General features: G+C 39.4%; 1 protein-coding gene across 1 annotated transcript; it reads right to left on the bottom strand.

Moving 5' to 3' along the window:
• Positions 1-508: 508 nt before the first annotated feature.
• On the bottom strand, positions 509-3,269 carry LOC138905803 (uncharacterized). The gene is made up of 4 exons (XM_070194322.1): positions 2,867-3,269; positions 2,395-2,706; positions 1,896-2,214; positions 509-1,799 (listed from the first exon to the last, which is right to left on the bottom strand). Exons 1-4 carry the CDS (start codon positions 3,267-3,269, stop codon positions 509-511), a joined length of 2,325 nt encoding a protein of 774 aa, XP_070050423.1.
• Positions 3,270-11,579: the final 8,310 nt, after the last annotated feature.

Genomic DNA, 11,579 nt, shown 5'->3' on the forward strand with positions numbered 1-11,579 from the left:
CGGCTTTAAAAGTGACTGCTTCAACCCACTTTGTGAAATAATCAATGGCAACCAAGATGAATCTGTGCCCATTTGAAGCTTTCGGCTCGATTGGCCCAATGACATCCATACCCCAAGCAACGAACGGCCAAGGTGCTGACATAGGATGTAACTCTAAAGGCAGTGCATGAATCCGGTCACCGTGTATCTGACACTGATGACACTTCCGGACAAAACTGAAGCAATCCTTTTCCATGGTCATCCAGTAATAACCTGCCCGAAGGATTTTCTTTGCAAGGACATATCCGTTCATGTGAGGTCCACATACTCCCGAATGCACTTCATTCATGATCTTTTCAGCTTCTAGGGTATCTACACACCTCAAGAGATTCAGATCTGGAGTTCTTTTGTACAAGATTTCTCCGCTCAAGAAGAAACCGCTGGCAAGCCTTCTAATGGTTCTCTTTTGGTCTCCACTAGCATGTTCGGGATATTTCTTTATTTTCATAAACCTTTTGATATCATGATATCATGGCTGAACATCTGGTTCTATTTCAATTGTATTACAATAACCATGCCTCTCTCGAATTTGGATTTCCAGCGGGTCAATATGGATATTGCCCGGATACGGCAACATTGAGGCCAAAGTAGCTAATGCATCAGCTAACTCGTTGTGGAATCGAGGAATATACTTGAACTTGACGGACTTGAATCGTTTGCTAAGATCTTCCACATGTTGCCTATATGGGATAAACTTGATATCTCGAGTTTCCCATTCACCTTGGGCTTGTCGAATGATCAAATCTGAATCTCCCATGATTAACAATTCTTCCACATCCAGATCAACTGCCATATTCATGCCCATAATACAGGCTTCATACTCAGCGGTGTTGTTGGTACAGAAGAACCGAAGCCGGGCTGTGGCCGGGTAGTGCTGACCGGTGGGTGAAACCAAAATTGCCCCAATCCCGACACCTTTTGCATTTACAGCTCTATCAAAGAACATTTTCCAAGAATTGGTGTCTTCTGGAATTACTTCAACTGAATTTACTTCCTTGTCCGGAAAGTAAGTACTTAGGGTTTGGTATTCATCATCAACCGGGTTCTCAGCTAGATGATCTGCCAAGGCTTGAGCTTTCATCGCTGTATGGGTGACATAGACAATGTCGAACTCAGTGAGCAGGATTTGCCATTTTGCTAACCTTCCCGTGGGCATTGGTTTCTGGAATATGTACTTCAGAGGATCCATTCTAGTTATGAGATATGTGGTGTAGGCCAAAAGATAATGTCTGAGCTTCTGGGCGACCCAAGTTAGGGCACAACAAGTTCTTTCCAACAAAGTATACTTGGCTTCATAAATGGTAAACTTCTTGCTCAAGTAGTATATGGCCTTCTCTCTCTTCCCGGTCACATCATGTTGCCCCAGGACACACCCAAAGGAATTTTCCAAGACTGTTAGATACAAGAACAAAGGTCTTCCTGGCTCGGGTGGAACCAACACTGGCGGATTTGACAGATATTCTTTGATCTTATCAAAAGCCTCTTGACATTCATCTGTCCATTTGATCACTGCATCTTTCTTCAGCAACTTAAATATAGGATCACACGTGGTAGTAAGCTGAGCAATGAACCTGCTGATGTAATTCAATCTCCCTAGCAGACTCATGACCTCTTTCTTAGTTCTCAGAGGTGGCAAATCCCGAATGGACTTTATCTTTGTCGGATCTAACTCAATACCCCTCCGGATGACTATAAACCCCAGAAGTTTCCCAGATGGAACTCCGAATGCACATTTGGTTGGATTCAATTTCAAATCATACCTGCGCAGACGCTCAAAGAACTTTCTCAGATCTTGCACATGGCCTTCTTGTGTTCTGGATTTAATGATCACATCATCCACATACACCTCAATTTACTGGTGCATCATGTCATGGAAGATGGCAGTCATGGCTCTCATGTAAGTTGCCCCGGTATTTTTTAAACCGAATAGCATGACTCTGTAACAATAAGTGCCCCACGGCGTGGTGAAAGCCGTCTTTTCTGCGTCGTCCTCATCCATCAGAACCTGGTGATACCCAGCATAACAATCCACGAAAGACTGTATCTCATGTTTGGCACAGTTGTCAACAAGAATATGAATGTTTGGCGGTGGAAAGTTGTCCTTGGGACTTGCTTTGTTCAAATCCCGATAATCAACACACACTCGGGTTTTCCCATCTTTCTTTGGCACTGGGACTACATTAGCCAACCACGTGGTTTATCGGACCACACGAATCACACCAATTTTTAATTGTTTGGAGACCTTTTCTTTGATCTTATCACTAATTTCCGTTTTAAACTTTCTTTGCTTTTATTGTACGGGTGGGTAACCGGGATAAGTTGGCAATTTATGTACTACTAAATCAACGCTCAAACCTGGCATATCATCACAGGACCATGCAAACACATCCTTGAATTCAAACAAAAGTTGGATCAATACATCCCTAGTTCTGTCATCGGCGTGAATGCTTATCATGGTTTCTCGGACCTCTTCTGGACTGCCCAAATTAACTGGCTCGGTTTCATTTAAGTTTGGCTTAGGCTTATTCTCAAATTGTTCCAATTCTTGATTTATTTCCTTAAAAGCCTCATCTTCATCATATTCTGGATCTTGATTCATTATTTCACAGTTAGACATCGTTTTAGGATCGAGGCACGAAGTCCGCAAGCATGCCATATTATTGAAATCTGCATTTAGCAGAATTAAAAAAAGAATAAGAGAAGTGACAAAATTAAGAAAAAAGACATTCCTCGACAATGAAATATTAATTTCATTTGATTTTGTTCTTTTTTTTTTTTGATTTCGATTGATTTTTTTTTTTTGAATTTTAAAAATAGAAGGATTTACACCGGAAAGTAAGACAATAAAGTAAAACATCCGGATCACACCCTGAGATAATCCAGACGCAGAATGGATAGCAAGACTGGCTACTAAGACTCCCGTCTGATAGGGAACTTTCAAGCTTGGCGACCATTTTTGGCTTTTCCTCTGTCTCGGCAAGGGCTGTAAGGGCCTTCAGTGCCGTATCAAATTCCTCATCTATCCAATTTCTGTTCATCAAACCCTCCGAACCACTCTGAACGGCCTGTGATGTGGCCTTAAAGGCAGCATGACTCAAGATTTGGCCCGTTTTTAAACCATTTTCGACCATCTCTCCAATTTTAATAGTCTCAGCGAACGGATTACCCATTGCAGATATCATGTTCTGGAAGTAGTTCACCTCTTGGGCCTGTAGGAAGACCGTAACCATTTCTGTTTCGTCCTTTGGAGGCTTTCCCTTGGCGGCTTGCTCGCGCCATATGACAACATATTCACAAAAATATTCCGCGGTTTTCTTTGTCAATCTGGACAAAGAGTTCTCTTTTTGGATTTATCACTCTTGTTTTTTTTTTCCTTTTTTTTTAGTTTTTTTTTCGCTCTTTGTTTATTTTTCGCTTTTTTTTTTTTGCGTTATTTTTGTCATTCTTTTCTTTCTTTTGCTTTCTTCTCTTTTTTTTCACTCAGCTTATTTGATGTCAAGGATCGAATCCGATGGGGATTGCCTACGTATCATGACGTCGCATGAATCAGATCTTGCGTAGTTCATAAAAGATCAGGAATAAAGTAAACAAACTAACTCTTTTTTCTTGATTTTAAATTTTGTTTTTCTTTCTTTTTTTTTTTTTTAATTTTCGAAAGACTTATAAAGAAGAAAGAATTTTTTTTATATATTGATTTTTTTTTTTGAGAATTTTTGAAAAGAAAGAAAATATTATTTTGGATTTTTGTTTTAAATATTTTGGGAGAAAGACTTCTAAAAAAAAGGTAGAAAATATTTTTGGATTTTGAATTGATTTGTTTCTTTTTTCAAATGAAAGACTTCTATAAAGAAATATTATTATTTTTTTGGTTTTAAAATTTTTTTTATTTGGGATTTTCTAAGGAAAAACTTCTAAAGAATAAATTAAAGAAAAATATTTTTTTTGATTTTGACTTTTTTTTTAAATTTCCAAAAGAAAAACTTCTCCAAAAGAAGGAAATTTTTTGGATTTTATGTGTCAAAGAAAAACTTATAAAGAAAGAATTAAAGGAAAATATTTTTAAATTTTTGAAAATTGGGGCCGGAACCGATGAGGTTTGCCTACGTATCTCACATCCGGTGAGAATCAGACCCGCGTAGTTCGGTAAGCAAAGCATGACCTTTTATTTTTGAAAATATTTGGCATATTTGGAAATGATTATTTTTTTCAAAATGTTGGCAGAGTTTGGGGATTTTCAAATACCTGGATTTTCGAAAATCGGATAAATTTCTCTCTCTTGCCTCACTCTTGGTTTTTCTTGATTTTCTTTCCCTTTTATAGAAGACGGTCAACATGCAAGTCGAAACAAATAAATGTACAAGTAGCACGTAACAATGCATCAAGATGGTCTTTTGATTTGGGTATACCTATCCTAGACGGACCCAACCCCTATGTTGAGTCCCCAAAGTCAAATGCACGTGATGCAAATAAACGTTCCTACTAGGGATCCGGCATGAGTCTATGTTATTCTAGGTTTAGATCCTAGGTGTGTTGTTCTAGACCTGGCTTACCCGAGCGGACAACTCGAGCCGGGGGGGCAGCGTACCAGGAATACAGAAGCTTCACCGGCTTTGCAACTTATCCGTACCGCGTTCTAAAATTAGGATATGACTCTAACAGAAAAGAAGCTACACGAAGCGCACGCTTCCCAGAAGATTCAGAAGACTCAGAGAGAAGAGGGTTTCGTAATAGTTTATATACAGTTCAATCAATATCAAAGCGGTAAAAAGCGACATTTAGCACATTAGGCCCAAACGTGTAATATCATAGAATCATAAGAAAGCCAAGCATAACAGTTATTCTAAACTCGAATTCTGAACCCTGAACCAGAGATTCTGGGTTCGTTCCCCAGCAGAGTCGCCAGAGTTGTCACACCTCCTTTTTTCCGAGGGGATAGGGGATAGGGAGTTTTTTCAATTTAAGTGATATTATTCAAAATGAGATTATTTATTTATTCAGAGTCGGCACTTGGAATAATTTATGGTATCCCAAGTCACCGGTTTATTTTAGAATCCCAAATCGAGAAAATTTGACTGTTATTTTTGATCCGCGAACACAGAAGATCGGGTAAGGAATTCTGTTAATCTGGGAGAAGGTGTGAGGCACTCCCAAGTTCTGTGATTTTAGCACGGTCGCTTAACAATTAATACTTAGCGTAATTATCTGATTTATTACATGTTTTAAACCTATTGTGCATTTTGGTCTTTTATCGCTTTTTAATATTTATGGAACTTATTTGAATAAGTCGCAATATCGCAAGCTCATTTGTTTTTGTACATATTGCGAATCGCGTCACATGAAACGCACCCGCGATTTACAACATGTTTATTTTTATTATTATTCAAAGGTGAAGTCAAGTCGCATGAAACGCGCACTTGAGTTGGGGTTTACGTATCGTGACCATGCCACAGGAACCATACTCATAGTCATGATGATTTATTAATCACGCCTACAGCAACTAGCACGTGTTCATGATTTGTTTTTCCTTACGGGTTTGAGATCTGTGTAAGGTCAAGAGCTATGGAAATCAATTGTGGAAAATGGGTCAGCTTTTGCTCTTACTAAATTGGGCCTCACAGAAACTATTTTGGACAAGATAAATTAAATTGGATCGTTGTATAATTTGTCCTTTAAAGCCAATTAATGAGTATGCCCAGATACTAGTTTATCAAGCTACTCCCTTATCAATTAGTCGATTGCAGTAGTACATGTTTCATTAAGTACAACCCAACCACCGGGCCCAATCATTATTATTTTTAAAATCCAAACCTCATTTTTCAATTTCAACTAGCAGACATAGATTTTATCCCCAAAGTTCAAACATTTACTACGTGCCCAAAAATTATTTTTTTTATAAATCTTCATATTAATCATCAAGAAAGTAGCAAAATTTAACAAAAGCTAATGAGACCTAACAATTAATACCAAAAAAAAATATTTCAATCTTCATGAATCTAAATAAGATCAAATTATATATTCAAGCATAATATCTTAATAAAACAATGATGAGATAAATGGACCTTTACAAGACTATATTGAAGCTCGGAGAATGGACAAGGATGTAAATGGAGCCTCGACCAAAATCGACAAATGGAGTTCGAACTCGACGATTCAACTTTGGAGCTGTTATTTTCTATACAAAAGGGGACTGTTTTACTAGGTTTTCGGCTCGTTTTTGTGGTGCTTTTTAGCTTGGTTTCCAGTTGGTTCGGAGCTGGAGTTTAGGTGATGAATTGCTGGATTTTTTGAAAGAAAACCAAAGAAAGAATGACACGAGTAGAAATTTCCTTATCCTAGAAGAAGAAAATAATTTTTTCTCAATTCCTTCCTCCCTATTTTTTCCTTTCTCTCTCCCTCTTTTTCATCACATTTCTCTTCTATTTATAGAAAAAAAATTCGAAAATTTCAGATTTTTATTTTTTATTTTTTATTTATTTTTTTATTTTTAATTAAAAAGAATTTCCACTTCCCATTTTTCTTATTTTTTTAAAAAAATAATTCCCCACTTTTCTTTAGTTTTATTTTTTAATTTCTCAATTTTTTTACTTTTAATATATTTAAAATCTCACTTTTTTACTTTTCTTTTTTTATTTCCTACTTATTTTACTTTTCTTTTTTTATTTCCCACTTACTTTTACTTTTTAAAAAAAAAAAAAATCAGATACCCTTACTTTTATTTTTTAATTCCAACTTTATTTTACTTTTTATTTTTTAAATTTTCACATTCTTTTACTTTTATTTTTTTAATTTTCCACTTTCTTTTACTTTTTTTTATTAAACAATTTCTACCTACTTTTACTTTTACTTTTTAATTTTATATTTCTACTTTTCCTATTTATTAATTCCCATCCGAAATTTGTTTTTTTAAATAATAAAAATAATAATAATAATAATAATAATAATAATAATAATATTTTTTATTTATTTTCGGTTTTTAATTCATATTATTTAAAAATAAAGATAAAAATAATTATAAAAATAATACTAATAATAATAATTTACCTTTTAAATTATTAATAATTTTTTCTCTACCTTTTAAATAATTTTATATATATATATATATATATATAAGTGTAACAAAGCTAAAAAATATATATATTAAATTCTGAAAATATTTACATAGTAGAAGGTGATAAAAATTCAAATATAGTCAAAAATTAGGTGCTCACAACAACTGGTTTGATCATTCATTTTGTCTTTAACTCGTTTATCTAATATTCTTGATTATTTGTGTTGAATCAATCTACATATCCTTAAAATCGCGTATAAATTTAATTGTTATCTGATTTAAGGGTAAATAGTTTGGCGCCCAATGTAGGGCTAAGGATAATAGTGGTGGTTTGATATAGATCTCCATAACACAATCTATTTTACGCTTGTTCTTTAAAGTCTTAATTTCAGGTCAGCTTAAAAATGCCAAATTCTCAGTCTCCCCCACTTGAACGTTGACGCTGAGTTTGGCTATCATGGCGAAAACAATAATCTGGTTCCTAGCAATGAGGTGCCTCCTGCTGATCGCAACGGAGTCCCAGTTGCAGATCCGGTTGATGCTAACTCACAGGTGGCCATCGACGTCAATATCCCAATTGATCCCGAAAACAGCATTCGCGTGGGACCCCGACCAACATCTCGAGAAGTGCCCGAAGGCGAAGGCGATGGGGTCGGCCTGCGGTTAATCTTTGAAATGTTGCAGGCTCAACAGACGGCAATAGCGCAACTACAAAATCAAAACCACGCCCCCAGCAGGGTTGAGCCCGAACAATCCCGGAAAAACATCCAAAGAAACGAACAGATCACCGAGAGATCGGGTGAACTTGAGCCCGGAGTCAATCCCGAAATAATGAAAATACTTGAAGCATTAGCGAAGCGGGTAGAGTCATGCGAGAAGAAAATTGAGGCCAATGACATGAAGGTGGACACAACTATTCCATGGTCGATCAAATCCCGAGAGCACCCCCGATATTAAAAGGGCCGGATTCTAAGAAATTTATCCAGAAGCTTTTTCCTCTTAGCGCAGCAGCGAAGCCGATCCCAAAGAGATTTCGTATGCATGATATCCCAAAATATAACGGAATCATGGATCCTAACGAGCATGCGACCTCCTACATGCGCTATCATAGGGAATGACTTGGAAGATGATGGAATCGAGTCGATGTTACTGAAGAAGCTTGGGGAAACTTTGTCTAAAAGAGTGATGATATAGTATCATAACTTACCCCCAAATTCTATTGACTCGTTTGTTATGCTTGCAGATGCTTTCGTGAAGGCCCATGCCGGGGCCATCAAGGTTGAGACTAGAAAGTCGGACCTTTTCAAGGTCAAACAAAGAGACAACTAGATGCTCAGGGAGTTCGTGTCAAGGTTCCAGATGGAACGGATGGACCTGCCTCCGGTTGCAGATGATTGGGCCGTTCAGGCATTCACTCAGGGTCTTAACCCCCAAACCTCCTTTGGCTTCACAGCATCTAAAATAAAATTTGGTAGAGTAACTGGCGGTGACTTGCGCCGACGTCCACAACAGGTACCAGTCGAAGATCAGGGTCAAAGACGACCAACTCGGAGCCCCTTCTGGGTCTGTTTATCCCATCAGGGCCGAAGACAGGTCTAAGAGAGCCGTTGATCACGAGCCAAGGCCGGTCCAGGATCGGTACCAACCATACAGTGTAGACCGAAGGGGAGATGGGTACGGGCATCACCCCACATGGGACGAAAAGAGAGGCGATCGAGGGCCTAGTAGCAGAGGTCTGATGAGAAAAAATGGTTTCGACAGGCTGCTCGGGAGCAGGGAAGCACCGAGATTATCAGAGTATAACTTCAACGTTGATGCTGCCAGTATCGTGTCAGCCATCAGGCATATCAAAGAGACTAAGTGGCCCTGACCATCGTAGTCCAACCCCTACCCAAAGAGATCCTAACTCTATGTGTAAGTATCACGGCACTTATGGTCACAGGACCGAGGATTGCGCATAATTGAGAGTAGAAGTTGCCCGTTTATTCAACAATGGGCACCTCCGAGATTTTCTAAGTGATCGGGCCAAAACCACTTCAGGAACAGGGACGCCAATAAACAGGTCGAACAAGAGGAGCCTCATCACATCATCAACATGATCATCGGAAAGGTCGTTGTTCCCCAATGGCCAATGATAAAGCGCACACGTGTCTATCACAAGGGAAAAACGCACCCGAGATTATGTCCTGGAGGGAACCATTTATTTCAACGATGAGGATGCCGAAGGCATCGTGCAACCTCACAATGATGCGATGGTAATATCCGTACTTATCAATAAATCTAGAGTTAAATGTGTATTGATCAATCCAGGTAGCTCAGCCAGTATAATCAGATCGAGGGTCGTAGAGAAATTGGGGTTACATGACCAAATAGTGCTAGCAGTCCGGGTGTTGGACGAATTTAACATGGCATATAAAACTACTAAATAGGAGATAACCCTATCGGTGAACACCACCGGGACGATTAAAGAGACAAAGTTCTACGTGATCGAAGGGGACATGAGGTATAACGCGCTATTCGGAAGGCCGTGGGTTCACAACATGTTGGTAGTACCCTTGACCTTGCACCAAGCATTGAAATTCCCTACACCAGGAGGAGTCAAGACGGTCTACGGAGAGCATCCGATTGCAAAGCAAATGTTCGTATCCGACGAGGTAATCCCGGTGCCAGCAGTTTCGACATCAAAAAATGCAGAGCAGACCAGAAAGGAAGAAATTAAATAGCAATCACTGATGCCGGTCTCGGTCGAATCGGAGCAATGATGAATAGAGGAGGAAGATGATTACGGAGTCCCGAGATTGTTCATAGCTCTTGATGTCACCAATGCCATTAAATCGACGGTCAAAAAGTTGAAGCAAGTCATATTGATCGAACACCTGCCGGATCGAAAGGTATACCTTGGCACGGGGTTAACCCCGAGCTTAGGAAAAACCTCATTGATCTTCTTAAAGCTAACATAGATTGCTTCGCTTGGTCCCATCTTGACATGACAGGGATCCTACAGGAGGTAACCACTCATAAGCTAAGTTTGGACCTAAAGTTCCATCCGGTTAAGCAAAAGAGGAGACCGCAGACCGAGGTCAAGCGTGCGTTCATCAAGGACGAGGTATCCTAGCTTCTTAAAATAGGGTCCATCCAGGAAGTTAAATACCCGTACTGGTTAGCTAACGTAGTGGTAGTGCCTAGAAAAGGGAATAAGCTAAGAATGTGTAAAGATTATAAAGATTTAAACAAGCCATGCCCTAAGGATTCTTTCCCTTTGCCTAACATCGATCGGATGATCGACGCGACGTTCAGGCATGAGATACTCAGCTTTCTTGATGCCTATTCCGGGTACAACCAAATTCAGATGGACCCGGACGATCAAGATAAGACATCTTTCATCACTAAATTTAGCACCTACTGTTATAGTGTAATGCCATTTGGATTAAAGAACACTTATGCCACTTATCAATGCTTAGTAAACCGGATGTTCGAAGAACAGATAGGAAAATCAATAGAAGTTTATATTGACGATATGTTAGTCAAGTCCCTGTGAGCAGAGGATTATTTGAAACACTTGCAAGAGACCTTCGACGTAGTGAAGAAATACAATATGAAGCTGAACCCAGAGAAGTGCGCATTCGGGGTCGGATCGGGAAAATTCCTCCGGTTCATGGTATCCAATCGAGGGATCGAGATCAAACACGACAAAATCACATCCATAGAGGATATCACCGTGGTGGACAACATCAAGGCCGTTCAAAGACTAACCGAGCATATAGCCGCCCTGGGCCGGTGCATATCGAGGTCCTCGGACAAAAGCCATCGATTCTTCTTACTATTAAAGAAGAAGAATAACTTTTCCTGGACCCCAGAATGCCAACAAGCTTTGGAAGAACTCAAATGGTACCTGTGGAGTCCGCCCCTACTGCATACTCCGAAGGCAGACGAATAGTTGTACCTCTACTTGGCGGTATCCAAGGTGGCGGTAAGTGGAGTCTTAGTCCGGGAGAAAGAAGGTACACATTTCCTATTTACTATGTTAGTAGAACTCTAGGCGAGGCAGAATCAAGGTATCCTCACCTGGAAAAATTGGCGCTCGCTTTGCTAAGTGCCTCCAGAAAGCTAAAGTCGTACTCTCAATGCTACCCCATATGTGTCGTAACCTCTTACCCGCTAAGGAACGTCATGCACAAACCCGAGCTCTCAGGCCTATTGGCCAAATGGGTCGTCGAAATTAGCAGGTACGATATCAAGTATCGACCCCGAACCGCCATAAAATCTTAGATTTTGGCAGACTTCGTGGCCGACGTATACCCGAATTCGAAAGGGAATTACTGTTAACCTCGGGGACCATTTCGGGAATCTGGACCCTTTTTACGGACGGTGCCTCGAATGCAAAAGGGTCCAGGCTCGGCATCGTATTAAAACCGCCTACGGGAAATGTAATTAGGCAATCTATTATAATTGTGAAATTGACTAACAATGAGGCCGAGTATGAAGCCATGAT

This window comes from Nicotiana tomentosiformis, chromosome 1 (assembly GCF_000390325.3).
Source record: "Nicotiana tomentosiformis chromosome 1, ASM39032v3, whole genome shotgun sequence".
Lineage (NCBI taxonomy): Eukaryota > Viridiplantae > Streptophyta > Magnoliopsida > Solanales > Solanaceae > Nicotiana > Nicotiana tomentosiformis.

Coding starts and splice junctions, on each gene's coding strand:
- LOC138905803 (XM_070194322.1), bottom strand. CDS start 3,269: ATGGTTACGGTCTTCCTACAGGCCCAAGAGGTGAACTACTTCCAGAAC. Junction 2,215..2,394: donor GTCCTGTGATGATATGCCAG/GTTTGAGCGTTG, acceptor TGGCTAATGTAG/TCCCAGTGCCAAAGAAAGAT. Junction 1,800..1,895: donor TTCCATGACATGATGCACCA/GTAAATTGAGGT, acceptor GCGTCTGCGCAG/GTATGATTTGAAATTGAATC.